Source organism: Hippichthys cyanospilos, chromosome 5 (genome assembly GCF_059441005.1).
Source record: "Hippichthys cyanospilos isolate Australia breed blue-spotted pipefish chromosome 5, RoL_Hcya_1.0, whole genome shotgun sequence".
Taxonomy (NCBI): Eukaryota; Metazoa; Chordata; class Actinopteri; order Syngnathiformes; family Syngnathidae; genus Hippichthys; species Hippichthys cyanospilos.
In genome coordinates, this window is record NC_142373.1 from 6257309 (window position 1) to 6282539 (window position 25231).

The window sequence follows — 25231 nt, forward strand, 5'->3', positions numbered from 1 at the left end:
CAACGAGCCATTCGAGGAAATGTTGTGTGTGTTCCATCAGAAGTGCAAGAGACAGTAAACGTCTTGCCACGACCCAGAAGTGAATCACAAGTTTTGCGAGTGAAACTGAAGCGACGGCTTTGCTACAAAGGTCATCAGGTATTTCAAACTGTCACTTGGCCTAACCTAATGCGTGCTCTGATTAAACTGAAGCAGGTCCATCCACAGTACAGCGACATAGTAATTCGTGACGACCCTGACCGTTGTGACCCAACGCTCACCGATGATGAAAGTAGCTCTTCTGAAGACGGAATGAATATGAGTGACTTTGATGAGGAAGATCTGCTCCAGATAAACAGATTTGAGAGTGATGCTCTCCGCGAAATAAACAATGACAAAGAAAATGGTAAGAGTGACAAAACACAGCAACATGCCCAAAATGTGCAAGAAGGAGATGAACCCAGTGGTGCCGTAATTTTCGAATCATGTCTCCAACCTAACAATGTTTCAGAGGAAATTATGAGTTTCACTGAGGGAATTTACTCTGTTGCTCCCGCAGAAAGAAATAACCCAGTAAGCTTTTTCAAGACACCCAAACTTGAGGCCATGGCTTTTCCAGTCCAGTTTCCAACTGGGGAAAACACTCTTGATGAAGAGAGGGAGATTAAACTCACACCAAGCAAGTATTTCAAAACGCGACTGTCTTGTGTGGATGAACGTTTTGCCAGAGACACTAACTACTTGTTCTTTGCTCAGTTTGTGACTGAAATCCACCAGGCCACATCAAGCATAAGAATACAGCTACGCAAAGGTAAACCTTTTACCAGAGATGGTCGAAGAATAAACAATGCTATGTTGCAGGATAAAAGGGAAGTTGAAAAACTGATACACAGCAAAGACGCTGTCCGTTTCATGGCGCCATTAAGGGGCACGCCAGCCTATTGGGAGAAATGCCTCAAGGACATTTTTGCCATGATTCGGCAACTGGGCACACCCACGTTCTTCTGCACATTCTCAGCTGCTGAAATGCGTTGGGAAGAAGTCATCACCGCCATCAAAGCGCAACAAGGTGAACAGGTGATTTTCGCTGACCTCGACTGGGCCACAAAGTGTGAAATTCTCCGCAGCAATCCGGTGACAACGATGCGCATGTTTGACAAACGTGTGGAAGCTCTGTTCAGAGACCTGCTCCTGTCTCCGGCACAACCCATTGGAAAAGTGATCGACTACTTTTACAGATTGAAGTTTCAGCACAGAGGAAGTCCGCACATCCATTGCCTCATTTGGGTTGAAGGCGCCCCCGTCTTTGAGGAGGCCTCAGATCAAGAAATCTGCGATTTTGTGTCACGCTACATTTCCGCTGAGCTGCCCGATCCGGAAACGGAACCCGAACTGCATCAAAAAGTCACAGAGGTTCAGATGCACAGTAAGTCTCATTCAAAGACGTGTGTCAAAGCACCTGGTGCGCAATGTCGTTTTGGTTTCACCAAGCAGCCATGCGAGAGAACCATGATCATGAGACGTGAAGAGTGTGATGGAGAAAATCCAGAGAAGGAGAAGCGGTCGGCGCCAAACCCCAAGCTTGTTGATTTGCAAAATTTACTGAACGAACCGGAAACGGCCTCTCTGACTTTGCCGCAGCTACTGGCTAAGTGCGAACTCACCAGTGACGAGTACATGGAAGTTTTGTACTCGATTGCCGCAAAGACCTCTGTGGTGCTCAAGCGAGAGCCCAAAGACTGCTGGGTGAACAACTACAATCGACATCTGCTTCTTGCTTGGGATGCAAATATGGACATTCAGTACATTCTGAACGCTTATTCCTGCATTACCTACATCTGCAGCTACATCAGCAAAGCTGAGCACGGTCTGAGCCAGTACCTGAAATCGGTGATTGAGAACTCCCGCAGCGAAAATGTCAACGAGAGCGACGAAATGAAACAAATCATGCAAGCGTACTCTAAGAAAAGAGAGGTGAGTGCACAAGAGTGCGTCGCACGCGTATGTGGCCTACATATGAAGCAAGCGTCCCGCAGTGTGGTTTTTGTACAAACCAGTGACAATGCGCTGAAAATGAGTTATCCCCTCTCATATCTTGAGGGCAAAACGCAGGAGTCCGTTGAAGTGTGGATGACCGGCTTGCCGGAAAAGTATAAATGCAGACCTCAAACGGAGGAATTTGAATTAATGTGCTTGGCTGATTTTGCTTCAACCTGCAGAATTGTGTACGGCAAGCAAGCAAAAGGCAAAAATGTTTTCCCCCTGCTGAATGACATGGGTTATGTTCAAAAAAGAACAGGTAAACACGCTGTCATCAAATACTGTAAATTCTCACAGGAAAAAAAGCCGGAGGAATTTTACTGCACGTTGCTAAAGCTGTACCTGCCTCATCGTGCCGACTGCCAGTTGAAGTCCAGACACTATCCTACATACAAGTTGTTTTATGATCATGCCTTTGTACAGTTGCCAGCCGCTGAGCATCCAGAGCCCGTTATGCGAATTGTCGACCGGAACAGAGAGAAGTATGAGAAGCACAGCAAAGATGTTGACAACGCCATCCGAGAGGTGGAGGAAAGCGGAATGGTCTTCAACGAGTGGTGTCAGCTAGCGCCGGAAAGCGAACTGCAAAGACTCGAGTGCATCGAGGAAATCAATGCAAGAGATGATCCCGGCGATGCTGTGGAGGAAAATGTACCAGACTACAACATCAGGTCCGAGGTATAGGAAATGTCTATCGCGACGGAAGCCGCTTGCATCGATCCGGCTGTATTGCGCGACATGTATCGGAACCTTAACCGAAAGCAAGCGTGTGCTTTCTACCTGGTCAGAGATTGGTGCATACGACGTGTGTGTGGCTTAAAACCACGGCAGTTCTTCTATTACATCAATGGTGGCGCCGGAACAGGAAAGTCACATTTAATCAAATGTATTCACGCAGAGGCTACAAAAATACTGCGCAGACTGCCGCGCCTGGCCGAGGAAGCGGACATTTCCAAACAGACGGTAATTCTTGCAGCCTTCACTGGCACAGCGGCCTTCAACATTTCAGGTGTGACTTTGCACTGCCTGCTGAAACTGCCAAGAAGCCTCAAACCCCCGTATCACGGCCTGGGCAACAAACTGGACGAAGTGAGAGCGGAGCTATCGCTTGCTGAAATTCTCATTATCGATGAGATTTCCATGGTGTCGAAAAACCTCTTTGCATATGTTGACGCCAGGTTGAAGCAAATCAAAGGAATCAATTTACCATTTGGTGGCATGTTTGTTATCGCCGTCGGGGATTTCTACCAGCTACCTCCTGTGAGACAGTCCAAACCTTTGTGTGTTTACGATCCCACCAGGCTGGACCACTGGCGCGACAGCTTCCAAATTATCACTTTGACTGAAATCATGAGGCAGAAGGATGACGTTCCATTTGCCGAACTGCTGAACCGACTTCGCGTCAAGGAGAAGTCCCATGAGCTGTCGGAAGTGGACAGAGCTTTGCTGGCTATGACCTACACCGCTCCAGAGAACTGCCCGAAGGAAGCTCTGCACGTTTTCGCCACAAACAAACAGGTAAATGACCATAACTCTCAGATGCTGAATCTGCTTCATGAGGAAATTGTGACTCTCGATGCCGATGACTACAAGAAAGATCAAAGGACTGGCAGAATGGCGAGACAAGCCGCCCCTGTCCAAGGGGTGAAGAATGAGTTGCCGGACTCGATAAAGGTGGCCATTGGTGCTCGTGTTATGGTAACCCGCAATATTGATGTTCAGGCAGGTTTGTGCAACGGCTCCTTTGCGAGAGTTGTCAAATTGGTGCATTATGCCAACAATGCACGCGTTCAGAAACTTGGGCTGGAGCTTGACGCTGCGACAAAGGCGAGTGCTGCTGATAACATTGTTTACATCGACAGACTGGAGGAAAAGTTGAAACGGCCAGGAGTCGTGCGTTTGCAGTTCCCCATTAAGCTTGCTTTTGCTTGCACGATCCACAAAGTACAAGGTATGACCACATCTGAAGCGGTGGTGTCTCTGAAAGGTGTCTTTGAGCACGGCATGGCGTACGTGGCTCTGAGCCGAGTGACGTCTCTCAGTGGGCTCCATGTGCTGCATATGGACGAGAGAAGGATTCACGCCAACCCCGAAATAACCTCTGCTCTTGCTACGATGACAGAAGCTTCCTTGGACCACGTGATGCCTCTCCTTCATGTCATGCCCACACTAGATCCGACCATCAACCTGGTCGTCGTCCATCACAACACCGAAGGGCTGCTTTGTCATGCGCAGGATATCAAATGTCACCACGAGCTGCACTTTGCTGACGTTTTGTGCTTGACAGAAACACACCTCCAGGGGTTGGCGGATGCTGGAAATGTCATCTTGGAAGGCTACACGGTGTATCACCGGAACCGAAGTGTCTCACATTTAAATTGTCCAGACTTGGCAACGAAACGTGGCGGCGGTGTAGGTATTTGGGTGAAAGGACACATTCCGGCACACGAAACGATCTACATCCAGGGTGTCACTGATATTGAATTTGTTGTGGTCAAACTTGAACCTCCCATCGATTTGTTCATTGCTGCTGTGTACAGGCCTCCGGGGCAGAGTCTGCGCTCTTTTTTGCCAAACTTGGAAAGTTTGTTGTACTCTCTGGAAGTGATGGACCATCATCAGATCCTGGTATGCGGAGATTTCAATGAAGATGCGCTGTCAGACTCACACAAGCCCATTATGGAACTGTTTGTCTCTAAGGGTTACACACAGCTCATAAATACGAGTACCACTGACAAGAACACACTCCTTGACCCCATATTTGTCTCCCGACCTCAGTGTGCTGTTCATTCAGGTGTCCTGCGAACGTATTACAGCTATCACAATCCTGTCTTCTGTGTTTTACACACTGAAAGGTGAGTCATGTACAAATTGCACATTAAGTGTTGTCCCTGTCATGTTATGGCGCCCTGAGGTTAACGTGATGGGATGAAATCTGGGGTGAGGATGGTCTTGCGTGTGTGCGAGAAGGTGAGTAGGAGGTGAGGTGAGAGTCAAATTTCGAGACAAAGTAACAAAAAAAATGGGTCAAGTTGATGGGAGGGAGTGGTGGGATTATATGTTGACATGGGATGGGATGAAATCTAATGTCAAAATGGGTTTAGCATGTGTGTGAGGTGAGTGGAAGGTGAGGAGGTGAGAGATAAAACACAAACGAGTAAATATAAAGATCTTTGAGGACGGAGGGTCAAGTTGATGGGAGGGTTTAGCGGGATTATCACCTTTTGGTTTGTAAACCATTTTGACAGTCACAATCATCAGCATGAGGTGAGACCAGAAAACAGACAAGGTAAGTAGGTCACTAATATATTTTTTTGTCTACTGTACATGTTATAATTTACTCTCTTCTTAAAACAGGTCTATCATTTTGGAGAAATGGTTGTTCATCTCAGAATGGAGAGCATAGGTATGTGTCTACGGATGGATTGTACGTGAGTTACATAATCGTATGTCATCACAATGTAGAAAATGAAATGGTTAGGATATTTAAATATAATGTAAGACAGAGCCAAAACCCATCTCGCCTCTGCAGCATGCCAATTTCTACTCGACATTATTGTATTCCCCTTTTTCTCACAGGATAGAAGAATGGGTGCCCAAATACTTACATCATGGAGCACTGACTTGAAAACCAAGGTGGCAGCCAAGCAGGACTTTTTTTCATTCCAGTGTAGTTACCGTGAACTATGTCAGTGAAACCCAATTGTAGTTTTGCCCAACTTTTGGAGCATTCGTTCTCACCACCATCTATTTTGTTTATATTTTGTAGATCTAAGTGGTCCGCATGTTGCCTGTGGCTCCACATGTTCCATTTGTCCAAAGGAAAGCTGGAAGCTCGCCAATGATTTTGATGACACATTATCATGCTTGTTCAATGACAGCTTCCCTCTGGATTAAACCAAGTCTGTTTTCTGCTCTGTTCAGTCTGCCTTCTTATATTGGTAGGAAAAGGTAAGTACTTCATCATTCAACCTATCATCCTTTGTAAAATCAGTAAAAATCAATTTTGTCCCATATATTTTTTTACAGGTTATTTGTTCAGGAGAAAAAGACGTCCATACCAGAACAGAAGCCAAACATGTGCATTGTTCTTGTCACTGTTCAATTGTATGTGGATATTAAGCGTGATATATGACTTCACTGCCATTCCATTGTAGGAAAATAAATGGTAAGGATATTTAAATTTATTGTAAGACCGTGCCAAGTCTATTTATATGTTTTATATATTTTAACTCAACAGTTCTGTATCCCCCTTTTTTCACAGAGTAAAATAATGGGTGCCAAAAAACACATCGTGGAGCACTGACTTGAAAACCCAGGTGACAGACAATCAGGACTTCTCTTCATTCAAGTATAAGTTGCTGTGAACTATGTCATTTAACACTTTCGGTGTCATGAATGATAATTCTCCTCTTAAATCATAACAATCATCAATAATAAACATCTCAATAAAATACTTTTTTTATAGAGAATACCTAACACCCTTGACTGCTAATGCTTATTCATATTGTAGTGATAAAATGTGATCACTAAATGGCAGTGTTTCGACACATACAACACAGCTATTGCCTACTGTACATGCAGTTCAAAGAATTAGAAGTTAATCTTTCATGTGATATATTTAAGTTATAATTTTTATTTTTATCTTTATTTTCATTTTTTAAATATTTTTATACTTGCATAGGCATAGCATCCATTATTTTGTTGGCATTGAAAGATGAGTGAAAATGCTAAATAGACCCTTGAGGTTTCCTTTTCCAAGAACGCTTGACACTAAAAGACTTAAAATCAACTGTAGGTGTGCCTATCTTTTGCAGTGTTTGTCATCACCCTTCTTAATTTGTTTGTTTCTTTTAGACCTGTAATTTATGTCAATTAAAACTAAAAATGTGCAGATCTTTATCAGCTTATGTTTTCACCTCCTTCATGTATTTTGTTTCGTTTTTGTAGACCAATGTTGATCACTTGTTGCCTGTGGCTCCACATGTTGCATTCATCCAAAGAACAACTGGAACATCACCACCGTGTGCAAGTATTTGATGACACGTCATCAGACTTGTCCAGTGGCAGTTTGCTTCTGGATTAAACCAAGTCTGTTTTCTGCTCTCTTCAGGCCACTTTCTTTTTATTGGTTGGAAAGGGTAAGTAGCTCATCAGTAAACCCATCTTCTTTTGTAGAGACAGTAAAAGTAATTTTGGTCCCATCTACTTTTTTTTTTTTTAGACCGATGTTGTCCACATGTTGCCTGCGGCTCCACATGTCACATTCATCCAAAGATCAGCTGCAAGCCTGCCACCAAATAGAAGATTTTGATGAGTAATTGTACTGCTTGGTCAAGGACCTGTCTTCATCTGGAACGAACCAAGTCTGCTTTATCCTCTCTTCAAGGTAAGCAGCTCATCATTGAACTAATCTTTCTTCCTGAAGCCATTAAATGTTGTAAATATATTTCCTTTCTATTTTTAAAAGGCTCTTTGTTCAGGAGCAAGAGTGATTCAGAGCAGAGTGTAAATGTGAGTGTATTCATGTCACTCTACTTGATTGGGCATAAATGTGATTTACGAATTTACCCTATTGTAGAAAATGAAAAGATAATGATCTCAGCATCATGTAAGTCTGGTCCTGTGTTCTCCTTTTCCCCCCAAAAGACAAAAAAATTAAAAGTAAAAATGAGGAAGAAAAAAAAATCAGATGCCACAAGACGAAGACCACAGACAACCAAGCACCACTTCTGCTGATTACTTTGTAAGTAGCCAATTAGAGTAGCCAAGTGTCCATTAACCGGTGTTTTCAAAGCAGCATTATCTTTTACAGCTTTCGTCCTCACCACCCTCTTCATGTTTTCATTATGCGACTTCCCGACGAGTTTACAAGGTCCATGTTACACCCAGCCTAGGGGAACTGGGATATAACAGGTGTGCTTCCCGTCCGTACCCTCACCACCAGAAAAAGCCCGTGAAACTAAAGTTGTTGAGAACAAAAACAGCAGCTTTTATTTTCTTCGGAGGGAGAGCAAACAAACAAAATAACAAACAAAAGACCATCTGAATTCCTAACTAACTAGCCAAACAAAAAAGGAAACGAATGACAATTGGCTTACTAACTACCTAACGCAAAAACAGGAGAAAAAGGGTTAAACAAAAACGGCGTCTCCCTCCTACTACTGCTGCTCAATCCACAGATTCTCATAAACACAGCGAGCAACACAGATGCACACGAACAATTTCTGAGGTGGCGTTTTCTGGCGGTGGGATGACCGGAGAGAGAGAGAGAGCTTGATCCGTGGACTGTTTAAATAGGGCAGCAAATCAGGAGAGCCAGCCAATGGGATGACACCACCTGCACATAATTGACACACTCCAACCAAAAGGCACTCATGTACACTCACCCACTCACACACACACAAACAAAAGAGGACACAGCAGAACATACGAAAACTACATATGACCCACGGGTCATAACACCCCCCTACCTAAAAATCGGACATTTACCCCCTAGAGTAAATGTGCGATTAATGGGATCGGGACAAGGCATCAGCAATGACGTTCTCAAGTCCTTTCTTGTAGCAAATATCGACATCAAAGTTCTGGAGCAACAGCGACCAGCGCATCAGGCGCTGGTTGCTGTTCTGCATCCGAGACAAAAACACGAGCGGATTGTGGTCAGAGAATATAACGGTTGGTGTTGGGCTGGAACCAAGGTACACCTCGAAATGCTGTAAAGCCAATAACAAGGCCAATGCCTCTTTTTCGATGGTGCTGTAGTGTAGCTGGTGCTTTTTGAACTTCTTAGAGAAGTAACAGACGGGATGATCAAGGCCATGATCATCTTCCTGTATTAGCACCGCACCGGCGCCGAGCGCACTAGCGTCCACCTCCAGCTTGAAGGGGCGCCCAAAGTTTGGAGCCGCGAGCACAGGGGCACTACAGAGGAGAGCTTTGGCAGCTTCAAAAGCTGTTTGACAGACTTCCGACCACAGGTATGGCGATTTCGGGCTTGCTAAGCTTGTAAGCGGCGCTACAACGTCAGAAAAATTTCTACAGAATGCTCGATAGTAACCAACCATTCCCAAAAAACGGCGGAGCTCACGACGTGTTTGGGGAGCCGGGAAATCAATAATGGCCTGAACTTTTGCTAGTACAGGACGAACTTGGCCCTGACCGACCTCCTTCCCCAAATAGGTAACAACCGCCTTACCGAATTCACATTTGGCCAGGTTAAGCGTAAGCGAGGCTGCGCGCAAACGGCCGAAGATCTCAAGAAGCGTTTTCAGATGTTCAGTCCACGACGACGAATATGCCACAATATCATCGAGGCAGACCTCACAGTGACTGACATCACCAAGAACCATGTTCATTAGCCGCTGGAAGGTGGCTGGTGCGTTACGCAGTCCAAACGGCATGACTGTGTATTGTAAGAAATGATCGGGCGTGACGAAGGCGCTAATTTCGGACGCACGTTTTGTTAGAGGCACCCGCCAATAGCCTTTGAGAAGGTCTAATTTTGGTGACAAACTTCGCAGCTCCCACACGATCAACACAGTCATCCATCCGGGGTAGTGGGAATGAGTCTGGTTTTGTGACCGCATTAACCTTCCGGTAGTCATTACAGAAGCGTGGTGTCTGATCAGGTTTGGGTACAAGCAGCGAAGGTGAACTCCAAGCACTGCAACTTGAGACAGCCAAACCATGGTCAAGCAGATACTTAACCTCTTTTTGCATGATGGCGCGTTTTGCTGGATTAACACGATATGCATGCTGTTTAATAGGCTTGTGATTTCCCACATCAATGTCATGTTTGATGACATTAGTTTGTGAGGGAATATCACCGAATAAATCCGAGTATTCACGAATGAGGTCACAAACGTCAGAGCGAGCAGAAACCGACAAGTACGCCAGATGCGCTTCTAAAGTCGATAAAATCTCAGAATTACGAAGACGCGCACAGGACATGGAGCTATGTTTGTCACCCAGCCCATCCTCACTTGGATGGTATGGCGGCTGTGTGACAGCCACGGTAGCAACAGGGGAAACAATAGGAACCGAAAACGCACTGTTTTCTCGGTCGACAAACCTTTTGAGCATATTGATGTGGCACACGCGGGTTTTTCTCTTACGATCCGGGGTCTGAATCACGTAATCCGTTTCACTGAGTTTGCGATCGACTACATACGGGCCGGAAAACTTAGCCTGCAATGCAGAACCAGTGACGGGCAACAAAACTAAGACTCGATCGCCGGACTGAAATGTTCGCGCAATTGTTTTTTTGTCATATCTATTTTTCATGTTATGTTGAGCGACAGCTAACGAATTACGAGCCAAGTCACAAGCGTGGTGTAGTCGCTCACGGAAAGAACTCACATAGTCCAGAACATTTTCTCTGCCAGATTTTTCGGCGAGCCAGCTTTCGCGCAGCAGGCGCAGCGGGCCGCGCACCGTGTGGCCAAACACTAAATCAGCTGGGCTAAACCCCAGTGACTCTTGCGGGGTTTCTCGCACCGCGAACAACAGTAACGGCAAGCCCTCATCCCATTCTCGATTTGACTCTGAGCAGAATTTGCGCAACATACTTTTCAATGTTTGGTGAAACCTCTCCAGTGCACCCTGGCTCTCTGGATGATACGCACTTGAAGTGTGATGTTTTACTTTGAGCTCTGACATGACCTGGGCAAAAGTTTTAGACATAAAATTTGACCCTTGGTCACTTTGGATGCTTCTTGGGAGGCCAAACGTAGAGAAGAATTTGATGAGCGTTTTGACAATAGCACGAGACTTTAGAGATCGCAAAGGTACAGCCTCAGGGTAACGTGTGGCAACACACATTATGGTAAGGATGTACTGATTGCCAGATTTTGTCTTTGGAAGCGGACCAACACAATCTATAAGAACATGTTCAAATGGTTCGCCTAGGGCAGGGATTGGCTTCAGTGGAGCAGAAGGAACCACTTGGTTGGGCTTGCCGGAAATTTGACAGGTTGGGCACGAGCGACAGTATTTTACGACGTCAGACTTGAGACCTGGCCAGAAGAAAAAACGGAGCACACGATTGTAGGTTTTCTTAATGCCTAAGTGGCCGGACATACAATGCTCATGAGCCAAGCTCAGAACTTGGGAACGGAATGGTTGTGGAACTACAATTTGACACACTGACTCATGTGTAAGACCAGTTTCAGGAGACCATTGGCGCATGAGGACACCATCATCAAGGTGGTAAAACACAGACTTCTTGCAATTTGGTTTTTCAATCCGGGCATAGCAATGGAACAAGGAACTATCAGATTTTTGAGCAGATATCAGCCGTTCTTTGTTTACAGGCAGAGTAAGGTTTACATCAGGCTCGAGCTCAACAGAAATAGGCTCATATGACCCACGGGTCATAACAGTCCATGACACCTATCCTATCCTTAGGATGCAATTTCTTTTTCTATTCTTACACTGTTGTCCGTGCATTGACAAGAACAGTCCTAGTCACCAAATCCAATCTACATGATCTGCATCCATAGATACATTTTTGCCATCATACGTGTGCTCTACAAAGGTTGCCATATGAAATACCTATTCACTCATGTATTTCTTTGTTTACATACATTTCTATGTACCATTCTCATGAATTTCTGTTAAATCTTTGAGATCAAACAAGCAATTTGTTATTGCTTGTGTCAACGTTTACCCTAGCAAATTCTATCCATCCATTCATCCATTATCTGTCGGCACTTAGCTGTCTTCAGGCAGTGGGTGGGGGACATGCTCAACTGTTTGCCAGCAAATCGCAGCCCTTGCAAATTATGGAATGATAACAAATCTGCTCTAAAATCTCACTACAGTCGTTGATACAATGTTTCATGTAACATGTTAATATTCTATAACATACTGTAAATCTCTCACTTTGACACATGTAGCTACAAGTACTGCATCATATCACTAAACAATTTATATTTGTTGATGTCTCCTTTTTCAATGGTTTGCACTTTCAATTTTTGACAGGCTTGTTTGATCTTAGAGATTTGTTTCTGTTCATTTAATTTAATTTTTTTCCTTGAGTCTTTGTGCACCTGTTCACCGACCATTTTATGATTACTTCTTTATTAAGAAATCTTAAAGCAGTCATTGTGAAATGAAAATCTGTCTTTCCACTGCATGATACTCCCTCTACTAAAACACTGTAATGGACTATAATGCAGCACTTATATTTTAGGTGTAAAGTGTATAAAATTTAAATGTATAGTCATTCAACAGGAAACTCGTTGAAACTACAGAAAACAAGACATTGCACACCATCTTCCACTGTTTTAAGCCTGGTCTACCAACCAGTTTCCATCAAACCTTAGCGATTATTTTTCAGCCTTTATATCAAACATCCAGTTCAGCGTCATTAAGCCCTACTTTGATTAAGGGTTTAAGCTGCCAGCATACTTGAATGCCTCATAGTTAAAAATAAATAAAAAGTGTCATCCAGTGTAAACACATTTGCGGCTATAGGACCAATATTCTTCTTGTTCATACACTTATTTATTTAAATTTCTTATCTATTCAACTATTTCATCTTTATTTATTTATTAAGACATTTTAGCGCAGTTTGTGTGATGGAATTCTATCTTTTCACTGTATGACACCTCCTAAAACACTGTAATAGACTCTATGATGCAGCACTTCTGTTTTTTTTGCAAGGTGGCATTTCTTTGCGTCGTCACAAAACGGGTAATACAACACTAAAAATAAAAAAATTGTACACCTTCTTCCACTTTGTTCAAACATTCTACCAATCAATATTGCTCTAACCATCTTAGTAATTACTTTTCAAATTGTATATTCAGCATCCATCTCCACACCATTCAGTGTTACATCGATTATGCTGCCAGCATAATTGAGTGTTTTACAGTAAAAAAGTGTCATACAGTGGAAACAACTTTGATGTGATACAGCCAGGTTTTTATATGCCACAAAGACATTGCATTCTCTCTGGGTATTCTAAAGGTATCCACTTTCAGAGCTGTTTTTTTTTCCTTTCTGCTTTTACCTGATGCATTTCAGGTAAAGTGCTTGTATCGCTCTGTAACTTTATTCCAACAAAAAGTTGGATGAAAATGAATCACTCTTTGTCCCCTTTCCCTTCATCAAACCCGGTAAGACAACATGGTACAACACCTGGACTGCTCACACTAAAAGAACCTTGGCTGAAGCAGTCAGTCTGACTGGGATCTCGCAGCTCTTCATCTTGAGTACTGAGCACTGGCTTTGTGTGTAACTCAAAGCTCTACCGTCTAATCACATTACACCCCACAACTCCAGCAACACCTTTGTGAATTTAACCACATACAATGTGTCTAATTGATGTCATACCTCTAACATTATACAGCACTCCTATACACAAACATTTGAACCTGTGTAAACATTTTGTCCCCAGCCAGCTTGACTACCTTTTGCTGAAAAAGTCTTACTTTTGTTCTGAAATGTGGGTGATTCAAATTGTTTCCTTGCATAGAAAACTGTTCGCAGCCCCCCCCCCCCCCTCCCCCAATCGAGTTTGAGGTTTGAAGAATGCATGATCCTGCTGCTAGTTGACTGTTGGCTTGATCACAGTACTAAATACAGTTCAGGAATCTAGATGTTGATCCTAGGACATGTTATGTTGTGTATTTCTTTCTGTTTGTCTCTTTTTCTATACAGCTTCCTCATGTCATAAATGTTTTTGCCATTGAACACTGTCTTTCTTTTAATTCATAAATATTTTGAAATAAAATTATCCATATTTTCTCTGACATTAGATCTGTTTTTATTTCCCAGTACTTTCAGTGCTATGTATTTGAACGTGTGTATCTATAGCTATCTATCTATCGTCTCTCTCTCTCTCTCTCTCTCTCTCTCTCTCTCTCTCATATATATATATATATATATATATATATATATATATATATGTATATGTATATATATATATATATATATATATATATATATATATATATATATATATATATGTATATATATATATATATATATATATATATATATATATATATATATATATATATATATGTATGTATATATATATATATATATATATGTATGTATATATATATATATATATATATATATATATATATATATATTTATTTCCATCCTATCATACTTAAGATAGTTTGTGTTTCCAGGTTGCTAGAGGTCTCCCTTCAGAACAAAAGAGAAAGCCCTGTCCGTTGTCAGTGAACCTACGCAGCTCTTTCTGTGTCCAGCGTTTGAGCAGTCATCTCGGGAGACGGCAATATAATGACGAGCCTTTTTTTGACGAAATAACTTTATTTGAATCAAGCAATCCAATACTGTATTTACTAAAAGTACTACGAATACAAAGCAGGGAAAAGAACAGCCGATGAAACTCTTCCTTGCATCCGTCCATTTTCAAAGAGCCGCTTGTCACAAGTTGCTACTATGCACAATCAATGCGCACATGGCTAATTAATATGGTAATTTCTTGCCGTGTTGGGAACGCCCACTGTTCCCCAGGAAATCAATAAGCACATGGTTAATTAATACTGTAATTTATCGGTGGACTGTGGAGCTGCTAATACCTCCGTATTCTTATTGTAACTCTTGTCCGATTTGAATGCAACCAAAACCAAGTAATCTCAGTTTGAACCATATGTAGCCATGCACGCAACCAGCTTCTTTATCCCACATTTCGGGAAGCTAACTGTGCCTGCACAGCGGTGTGATGGATTGTGTGCGACGGAATACAGCGAATAATCACTTTTATTTAGAGTACACATTGCGTATACCCAATACTAATGTCCCCCGATGGGCATCTTTCAGTAATATCCATCTGCCCATAGCCTCTTTTCTCCCAAGAATGACTTTATACTTTCATGGGAAGATTGATCTGTCAGCCACATAAGCCGATTGTTGACGTACTGATGTGCATTTTTATATTGGCCACATTCTTACTTACAATAACTCCCTTAGAGGGACGAAATAGAGGAGTAAGACGTAGGCATCGATGCCTTTTACAGCTCGTGTTTGTCATGGTTTGTTGGATTTTGGGTTGTGGGTTTATTTTGAGGGGTTCTGTTCTTTCCTGTTTATATAGTTCCCGCTTCTACTCCTCTCGTGTCTCCCTGCTTTAGTTTTGTTTTGGTCCACCTGTCCGCGTTACCTGCTCCTCGCGTGTCCATCAATCCGCTTCCCCGGCCTGTTGCTCCCTTCCCAGCTGTCGCGCATCCGTCTAATTAGTTTGTGTGTATTTAAGCCGAGTTTTCGTTACGGCCCGTGTCGGATTATTGTCGTCTCAGAGTCGTGTTTTACCCGTTGTCTGTCAGTCCCGTCCAGTCCCGGGTTTCCCGTGCACCTGCCCGTTTGTGGTTGTTTTCTGTTTTGCCTGCGCCTTTCGTTTAAGTTTTTTTGCCGTCCTGTTTTTCCCTGCTATTGTTCCTGCCAGACCTTTGTTGTAAGAAACAAGGATCGCTTCACTCATTCCTTGTCCCGACGCCTCCCTGCATTTGGGTCCTCATCCACCTTCGCAACCACGCCAGCCTACCTCCCTGCATCGCACCCGTGTGATAGTGTTAGCTGAGGTTGCTACGGCATTATTTTCAATAAAAGAAGCAGGCAGACAAAATAACATCTAAGTTCATCCTTGTTCAAACACAGGAATACTACTAAAACGGAGAAAAAATTATGTCTCCAGATGATTCAAATAAAAGTGCTCCCGTTAAAGGACATTGAAATGTATTCCATTTGACACGATTAAATGTTGTCTTTTGAAATATACACAAAATCATAAACTTGGTGAAACACGGATGCTATTTAACATCGGTTATTTATGGTCAAATGAACTCAAACCGCGTCGCGAAGAAAAGGAAAAGCAAATTCTTGGAGCGCATTAAACATAAAGTGGCGAGGCATTCACTGACGCTCACACTTTTGGCAATCTGAAACACAATGTAAAACAAGTAGTCCCACCACTGAAGCGAGAGAGCGTAATGAAAACGTTTGATGCAAAATTAAGTGTTGCTTCATTATCTTATTAAGGGTGATCTACTGTATAGGTGTGAATTCTCAAGCCCCTGTGTGACCCTTGATGTTATTAATATAGGCTTATTAAGTAGTAATAAATATGTGGTCACTGAAGGCGAGGGTTTGGATGCAGAGCCGTCATCACAGTTATGAGGCCGTTGCCAATTTAACTTTTTCCTACTTTTTTCTCGATGAGTTGCTACCAACTTCAAAGTTAATTTGCCGCTGTCCGCCTCAAAGGGCGGCACTACTTGAAAAAAAGCTTATTTCTCACAGACTACGAGAGAGTAAGGTAGGCAACTTGGCTATTCACTCTTAAATTCAAATTGAGTTACATTTCCCCCAAATATTGTTCAGAATTTTTCTGTATTCCCTAGTAAATGTACTGCTGTGAAATAGACGCCTTAATTACTGCGAATTATATTTGGCGACTGGCCGACTCAAAATGTATTAAAGTGACACAAAATTCGAATATATTTCATATAGGAAGAATGGTTATACAATTCAAAATGTGTAGTGTTAGCTCTAATATCCGTAACATTGTGTTATGTTCCGTAAAAGCCGTTAGAATTCGATGGGAAACCGTGGAGGTGGGGGTGGGGGGGTCGTCTCGACTATCAGGCGCGTTAAAAGAAAAAAAATTCAGCCAGAGGAAAAATGAGGGAGCATTGTAACATGTATTTGGTGAAAAAAAAGAAAAATAGTCAATAAATCATTTGAAATGCCCATTTATTTTATTTTCACCGAACATATATCTTTCACAATTAAGATATTTCGTAGTTTGCGTTTTCCAGTCTTTTTTTTTACAACGGCTTTCCGCAGGGTGAAGTGGGGTTATGGTAGTGTGTGTGTGTGTGTGTGTGTGTGTGTGTGTGTGTGTGTGTGTGTGTGTGTGTGTGTGTGTGTGTGTGTGTGTGTGTGTGTGTGTGGAGGGGGAAGGTAACTCCTAATCAATTTCATACACTGCTTTTGTCGCCACCCGTCACAATAAATCAGCCCTCACAATAAATCAGCCCTAAATACTAGAATATGTCGGAGCCTTTTATTTTGAAAGCACCCCAAGGAAGTGTTCTCGGCGTGCCTTTACTCACAATGCACTTGATTGGCAGGAAGCTTCTGCTAGCGCACAGATACCCACGTGCTGTTTTAAGCTAGTTTGGCTAGAGACCTGTGGCTTTTTGTCGCTCAGCGCTGACACCTAATGGATTTTAAAGATCATTGCTCATCTTAATCTAGTGACGATAAAACATTTTATTTTGTCATGAATAAAATAATACTTACGTTATTATTTTTATTGTACATAATCATCTTTAAATGCAATTAATACATTTATTATAATACCTGATGTAAGAGTAGTTTATTTAATATGATATTAAACTAACGTTAGAAAAAAAGAGACATTCTCATTGATTGAATGGGTGCTTTGTGGTCATCCCCTTGGCCCCTTTATTAGTGTGGAGAATGTGATGAGACTAAATACTTCTGACCTCATATTTATTACAATTTAATACGCCTAATAATAACATCAAGGGGCACACACAGGCTTGATGTTCCACCTTGTTACGTGTGTTTCAGTTTTTCCGAGTCAATTACCTCTGTGAAATTGACACAGCTTCAATACTATGAATTACATTTAGGTGGCCGGCCAACTCAAAATGTATTAAAGTGACACAAAATTCAAAAATGTTTCAAATATAAAACATGGTTACTGACTTCAAATGTGTAGTGTTAGCTTTATTTTCCGTAACGTTGCTTTATGTTCTGTGAAAACCATTAGAATTCAGTGGGAAGCCGTGGGGGGGAAAAAAATCTCACTGCGAACTGTGAACAAATCATTGAAAATGTCTATTTTATATTCTCTCTCCTATCTCATATACTTCACAATTCCATTATTTTGTCGTCCGTGTTTTCCAGTCTTTTCTTCGCTCACAATGCACGTGTTTGGCAGAAGGACACTTCTGCTGGCGTACAGATTTGCCATGTGTGGCTTTAAGCGACCTTGGCTAATGTAGCTCAGCACTGACACCTCAAAAATAATTGCTCTCAACTTCATCTACTGACTCAAATGACACTTTATTTCATTACAATAATTATTATGTTATTGTGTTTTTATTGTACATGTAGCATCTTTAATTTCATTCAATAAATGCATAAATGCAGGCTTTAAGCTAGCTTGACTGACCAGGAGCTTTTTGTCGAGAAGTACTGATACCTGGAGGATCTTAAAAATAATTGCTCTCAACTTGATCTGACTCTTGTGACATATTTTATTACAAATACAATAATTGTTACATTTTTCTGTTTTTATAGTACGCATATCATCTTTAATTGCAAAAAAAGAATTCTAATTTTAAGATAAAACAATTTTATGATAGTATTAAACTGGCTTTAGCAAATGAATAAAAAAAAAAATCTCATTTAAATGGGAGCTTTGTGGTCAACTCTTAACCATTCACTTGAGTGGATGGTATGCTTCAACTTATCGCTACATTTTTAATGTGGTTGTATGTATACTATGTTTGGTCCTACTTTATACTGTTTCTGCAACTTTCTAAACATTTACAACGTATCTAAAACAAAAATAAAAACAAAACAAGGTATTTATTGTTTTTCCCTTTCTCTTTCAGAATGGAAAACCCTCTGATTGTAGCAAAAGTCGTTGCCATTCGACCGAGTACCTCTGCGATTCAGTGGACCCTGTGCCCGAATGGGACTGTAAAAATGGATGGCCATCATGACAATCAAGCTGTTGCCCTCTGTGATGGCAGCAAAATTTACAAGATGATTGTATTCCCTGATTTGGCAAAGAAAATCACAGAGGGCAACAGCTTTGCTTTTGCCAATTGTGGCATTAAGTCAGGCAACCCAGAGGTCTTGCTGACCAAAAAGCGCACAAAAATCTATGTTGGGCCCCAGGTTGATGTCAGCCCTGAAATGGAGGCCAAAGCAAAACTTCTGATCTTCCCCCCATCAGTTTCTTCATCCCCCCAGGAAGTAGTTCATCGACTTCCTGAGGGGATGGTGACCGTCGATGGACAAATAACTGATGTAAGTTTATTAAGTCACACATGTACACATTCACACTCGCACACTTGTGTTTGTACATACAGTACAGTCAGAAACAGGGATCTGTTCAGAAGTTTGTTGTGCATGTGCAATTATGTCACAAGTTCAGATGCACAAGCCTCTCATTTTGGAGAGAAAACGTTACCATCATGTGGCACCATGTATATCTTCCATGTGGCTGTGCGCTTTCCCTTTATTTAGATCCTTTAGGCTTATAGCGCCTTTCTCTCCCCTTCATATTCCATCACAACAGAATGTTCCTCAGTCATGTAACCCCGTGTTACTTTTCTTGCTGATGTTGTTTCTTTGTTGCCCCACTTATCTGTTGCTTATGTCCCGCGTGCTCTGTTTGATATTATTCTTTGTTTGCTCGAATTTCTCTCTGCTCTTTATTGGGTATTTTTTTTTTGTGCACGCTTACACTTTATCATTATCATTATTTCTATGTTTCTTTGGTCTCCTTAAGATCCGTCCCATACGCATGGTCAAATTTCGTGGGGACCGGCCTGTGCCTATGCGCCAGATAACTATAAAAAAAGTAAGCACTCTGTTTCTAATCTTGCTGTTGTCGCACTTCACAAATAACAAATGTGCATTTCTAAACTGTTGCAGGATGAGGCAGTGGTGAAGGTAACCCTCTGGAGAGAGGCCAACCTCCACAAATTTCAACTGGGCGGCACTTATACTTTCACCCACCTCACTGCGAAAGTGAATGATTTCGGTTTGAGCCTGCACTCCACCCTGTATACAGAAATTGATGTGAGTAGATAAAGGGTCCAGTGTCCATAGTCCATAGTCCATAGTCCCCACAGTCGGCTTGTATGTGTGGTGCAAGTCCAATAAAAATGGTCTAAAATCCAATTATTTGATATTAAGGCATGGTGGTATCCGTTTTCCTTTTCCCAGAAATAAAAAATTACCCACAATTCCCTTTTTTCAGTTTTTCCCTTATATCTTTGCCATTCCTTCTCCGATTTCCACCATTCCAACTTTAATCAATTCCCCTGATGCCCGCCATTCCATTCGTGTATCCAATTTCCTCTTCCCATAATTCAAAATATTCCCACAATTCCACATACTGTACCTTTAATGAACCAATTCATTTTCAATGAGGTCATTCATTGTGTTGGGGTTTGGCCTTTATGGACTACTGTTTAGGTAGACAAAGTATTCCATTTCCCATGGGGTCATCAGGTGGCCATCTTGGACACTTGGCTACATACACTGAGACTCCATTTCCCATCATTCTTCAGGGGAGGCCATCTTGGATATCTGATCAGACATCTCATGAGCGCTCAGCCCAACTTCCACCCAGGATGGCAGCCATCTTGGTTAACTCAGAACAATAAAAACGACTCTCTCCAAATGTTGAACATCCAATCTATTAAATATAATCCCCCAAATTTCAGAATTTGTTGTTTGAGTGTACTTTTTTTCTCACTTTTTGAAATTTTGTGATATTTTACAAAATTCAAAGAATTGTTGTTTTTTTCACTTAATGACTACAGGTGTTTGTCCGATTCAGTCTGATTCAGCGTTTGACCGTTCATCTTGAGCCTGCCAATGACCTCCGGGTGTCATTTACCCATAAAGCATCTTTTTTGCATAAGTAATAGCCCCCTAAAACCCGTGAAAAATCAGATTTTTGATGTTTCCTCTTGTGATATCTCCATTTGCGTCCGACCTATACTTATCGTTCCAACTTTAGGTGTTTCCCATTATGAGTTAGATTGCCAAGAACACCCTTGCATGAAAAATGTTCAAGTTTTCCCATTTTTTTACCCATAATTCCTCAGTTATTTGTTCTTGCCAAAACGTTTTACCCTTCTATCTTTGCCATTCTTCATCCGATTCCCACCGTTCCAACTTTATATGATTCCATTCATCCCCGCCAATTCATTGGTGTATTCATTTACCTCTTACCAGAATTCAAAGATTTCCCACAATTCCACACACTGTACCTTTAATGAACCAATTCATTTTCATTTAGGTCATTCATTGCGTAGGCGTTTGGTCTTCGGTGACGACTGTTCAGGTTAGACAAAGTACTCCATTTCCCATGGGGTCGTCAGGTGGCCATCTTGGACACTTGCCCACATACACTGAGACTCCATTTCTCATCAACCCTCAGGGAAGGCCATCTTGGATTTCTGATCAGACATCTCATGAGCGCTCAGCCCAACGTCCACCCAGGATGGCGGCCATCTTGGTTAACTCAGAACAATAAAAGCGACTCTCTCCAAATGTTGAACATCCAAACTATTAAATACAACCTCCCAAAATTCAGAATTTGAACTTTTAGTGTACTTTTTTCTCACTTTTTGATATTTTGTGATATTTTATAAAGTAAAAAATAAGTTGTTTTTTTCACTTTAATGACGACAGGTGTTTGTCCGATTCTGGTTGATGTAGCATTTAACTGTTCATCTTGACCCTGTCTATGACCTCCGGGTGTCATTTACCCATAAAGCATCTTTTTTGCATAAGTAATAGCCCCCTAAAACCCGCGAAAAATCAGATTTTTTATGTTTCCTCTTGTGATATCTCCATTTGCGTCCGACCTATACTTATCGTTCCAACTTTAGGTGTTTCCCATTATGGGTTAGATTGCCAAGAACACCCTCGCACCAACAATTTCAAGTTTTTCCCATTTTTTTACCCATAATTCCTGTTTAATTGTTCTTGCCAAAACATTGTAACCTTCTGTCTTCGCCAAACTTCATCCGATTCCGACCGTTCAAACTCTAATCGATTCCATTCATCCACGCCAATTCATTGGTGTATTAATTTACCTCTTTCCAGGAATCAAAATTTTCCCACAATTCCACACACTGTACCTTTAATGAACCAAATCATTTTCAATGAGGTCATTCATTGTGTGGGCGTTTGGCCTTCGTGGACTACTGTTCAGGTTAGACAAAGTACTCCATTTCCCATGGGGTCGCCAAGCGGCCATCTTGGACACTTGCCCACATACACTGAGACTCCATTTCCCATCAACCCTCAGGGGAGGCCATCTTGGATATCTGATCAGACATCTCATTCAGTTTTTACCTTCTATCTTTGCCTGTCTTAGTCCGATTCTGACTGTTCCAATTTTAATCGATTCCCCCGATGCCCGCCATTCCATTTTTACCCACAAATCAAAAATTACCCACAATTCCACTTTTTCTGTTTTTCTCCTATATCTTTGCCATTCTTCATGCGATTCCTACCGTTCCAACTTTAAACGATTCCCCTAAGTTCTGCCATTTCATGGTGATATCCATTAACTTCTTCCCAGTATTCAAAAATTACCCACAATTCCACTTTTTTAGTTTTTTCCTTATATCTTTTCCATTTTTCATCCGATTCCAACCGTTCCAACTTTAATCGATTCCCCCAAGTCCCGCCATTCCATGGTGGTATCCGCTTTTCCCCCAGAATTTAAAATTTACCCACAATTCCACTTTTTCAGTTTTTCCCTTATATCTTTGCCATTCTTCATCCGATTTCGACCGTTCCTACTTTAATCGATTCCCCCAATTCCTTCCATTCCACATCATTCAACACCTATCCTTTCAGTTGTTTCACCTTCACACGCAATTTCTTCAGGAATTGCACATATTCTAGTTATTATTATTGTGTGAAGGTGGAACCTTCACACATATGTTATTCTACCGCTTTATTATTGTGTGAAGGTGGAACCTTCACACATATGTTATTGTGCTCGGCCATTTTCCTTATTATTATTGTGTGAAGGTGGAACCTTCACACATATGTTATTGTGCTCGGCCATTTTCTTTATTATTGTGTGAAGGTGGAACCTTCACACATATGTTATTGTGCTCGGCCATTTTCTTTATTATTATTATTATTGTGTGAAGGTGAAACCTTCACACTTATGTTTTTCTCCACCTTTATTATTATTATTTTTTTTTTATTCCGACCGTTTTTTAGGTACGTTTCAACTCATTCCCAGTTCATCCAATTCATGCCGTTCAAACTTCATATCATTCTACATATTCATGTTTAGTGCGGGTCTATTTTTCAAGTTTCAACTTTTCATCGTTTTCCTACAATTTAAGTTTTTGTACCGTAAAAATGGCCTAATGTTAAGTGAATGGGCTGGTCTTCGTGCTTTATTTTTAAACTTTAACGTTTTTGTTATTTCCTATGTTTCCGTGGCTCATGGGATTTGTGTACCGCATTCGCACTTCATGTTCGTGGGTTCAATCCCAGGCTGCGTCATTTTTTAGTTGTGTGAGTCTTTTTTAGTTAGTGCGGGTCTATTTTTCAAGTTTCAACTTTTCATCGTTTTCCTACAATTTAAGTTTTTGTACCGTAAAAACGGCCTAATGTTAAGTGATTGGAGCGTTCTTCCTACTTCCTTTTAAAGCGTTCACGGTTTCGTCATTTCCCGTGGCTCAGACGTTCTGTTGACGTATATCTACTACATGTTCGTGCGTTCGATCCCCGCTGTGTCTTTTCACACATTCAGTGTTTTTTTTCAGTTAATTCAGTATTTTCTTTTGAATTCAACTCCTTCCCAGTTCATCCAATTCATGCCGTTCGAACTTCATATCATTCCACATATTCACGTGAAGTGCTTTTTTATTTTTCAAGGTTCAACTATTCATCGTTTTCCTACAATTTACGTTTTTTATACTATTCATATTTAAAGAATTTAGCCTTTTCAAACTGTTCTTACTTTCATTTCATCTTTTCATTCCACAGTTGAACTTTTTGCAGTTTTTGAACTTTGTATTATTCGTAGTTCTTCATAGATTCACGTTCAAAAATACTTCATTCCCTATATTTCAAGCTTTCACAGTGTGGTCTTACACTGCCCCCCAGTGGCCCAGTGGTAGAGTTGTCATCTTCAACATGTCCGTGTCCCGGTTCGGGCAAATCGCGTTTCACGTTTACAGTTCAACTTTCAGCTACAATTCAAGTTTTTGTACCGTAAAAATTGTCTAATGTTAAGTGAATGGTGTTGTTAAGAAGTTTCTGATTATACTTAACGATTTCGTGTTTGAATCGTTCTGTTATTACTATTTACGTCTGGACATGTTTCTCCTGTGGTCATGTGATCTTCCTAGCAACCGCCTAGCAACTAATCACAAGTTGTGTCCATTCCTGCACTACCAATCAGGACTCTGTTTACACTATCATAGGTTGTTTTGCTCTTTCACCGGTAGTCGGCAGGTATCGTTGTAACGGACAGTCATTTTTTCTGCTTTCAATCATTCTGTGGATTATCTCATTCCTTTCATTATTATTCCGTGCGTCCATGAGAATGTAAGTACAGTTTGAATATGTTGTCCGTTCGTGGTTTTGGATACATGTTTACGTTTGCACTGCTTCACTTTGTCCATTAATGTCTAAGTTGTTATTGCAACTAAGTTTGGTATAATTGCTAAAGGCAAATATACCGTACTTTTCATACTTCACTTTTAGTATTCACGTTAAAGTTTCATCCACAAAATGTGCATGTTTGTCGCATGTTTGCCGTGTGTGCCAATGTGATCCTTCCGCCGTAAGGGAGTGACGTCACCGCCCACTCAAATCTATTCGGCTCCATTAACCCTTTCCTACCTAACGCACATTTTGGAACGATTGGGTTGAATTCATTCTTCCTATCATTGTACGGTATGTTTGCCTGTGTTGTTTATGTTATTCTAAGCTAATATAGAGTCATGTGAGCATATGATGTAACATATTGTACAATGTTAGTTATGTTAGTTATCAATGTTTAGTGAATGTTCTCTGCTCTCCTTTGCAGAGACCACACACCCACAATCAAACATAGAACACACACAGAACACACAAACACAGAAACACACACACACACCAACCCAGATAAAGAAATAGAACATTATATACAAACAAAGAGTGGCATGAGAGTGTACATCGTCTTTATGTTCTGGCTGGACAACCTGATAAGATTGAGGATCCTCTGAATCAGTCAAGTACAGTCCTTTCAAGGAGGTCACAAGTTTGGACGCTACTCCGACACCTCCATTACAGGTGTGATTCAAAAACATGCAGGATACAAGCCCTCGAGGACTGGAGTTTGACACCTATAGTTTAGTTACACAAAGTAATCCATTTCCCATGTTGCCATCGGGCGGCCATCTTAGACCACTGAAGACTCCAA

At 41.4% G+C, this 25231-nt stretch overlaps 2 protein-coding genes and 1 long non-coding RNA gene across 7 annotated transcripts; all 3 read left to right on the forward strand.

Moving 5' to 3' along the window:
* The first annotated feature begins 270 nt into the window (after positions 1 to 270).
* On the forward strand, positions 271 to 2507 carry LOC148423262 (uncharacterized). Its single transcript, XM_088414984.1, has 5 exons — positions 271 to 385; positions 539 to 658; positions 736 to 1424; positions 1824 to 1953; positions 2496 to 2507. Exons 2-5 carry the CDS (start codon positions 629 to 631, stop codon positions 2505 to 2507), a joined length of 861 nt encoding a protein of 286 aa, XP_088271110.1. The 5' UTR covers positions 271 to 385; positions 539 to 628.
* Positions 1694 to 5032, forward strand: LOC148423263 (uncharacterized). 5 transcript variants are annotated; one of them, XM_088415613.1, is made up of 5 exons: positions 1694 to 1953; positions 2199 to 2278; positions 2443 to 4431; positions 4560 to 4647; positions 4798 to 5032. In XM_088415613.1, exons 3-5 carry the CDS (start codon positions 2707 to 2709, stop codon positions 4869 to 4871), a joined length of 1887 nt encoding a protein of 628 aa, XP_088271739.1. In that variant the 5' UTR covers positions 1694 to 1953; positions 2199 to 2278; positions 2443 to 2706; the 3' UTR covers positions 4872 to 5032. The 5 variants fall into 5 exon arrangements, with proteins under 5 accessions (XP_088271739.1, XP_088271737.1, XP_088271738.1 ...); XM_088415611.1 differs by having other exon boundaries at positions 2443 to 4647; positions 4720 to 5032; XM_088415612.1 differs by having other exon boundaries at positions 2443 to 4647.
* A 61-nt stretch (positions 5033 to 5093) lies between these two features.
* On the forward strand, positions 5094 to 13778 carry LOC148423264 (uncharacterized). The gene is made up of 13 exons (XR_015865767.1): positions 5094 to 5425; positions 5599 to 5707; positions 5789 to 5970; positions 6049 to 6187; positions 6284 to 6338; positions 6970 to 7051; positions 7133 to 7160; positions 7244 to 7408; positions 7490 to 7533; positions 7669 to 7765; positions 7835 to 7935; positions 8862 to 8999; positions 9064 to 13778. It is a non-coding gene; the product is annotated as an uncharacterized LOC148423264 (long non-coding RNA).
* Positions 13779 to 25231: the final 11453 nt, after the last annotated feature.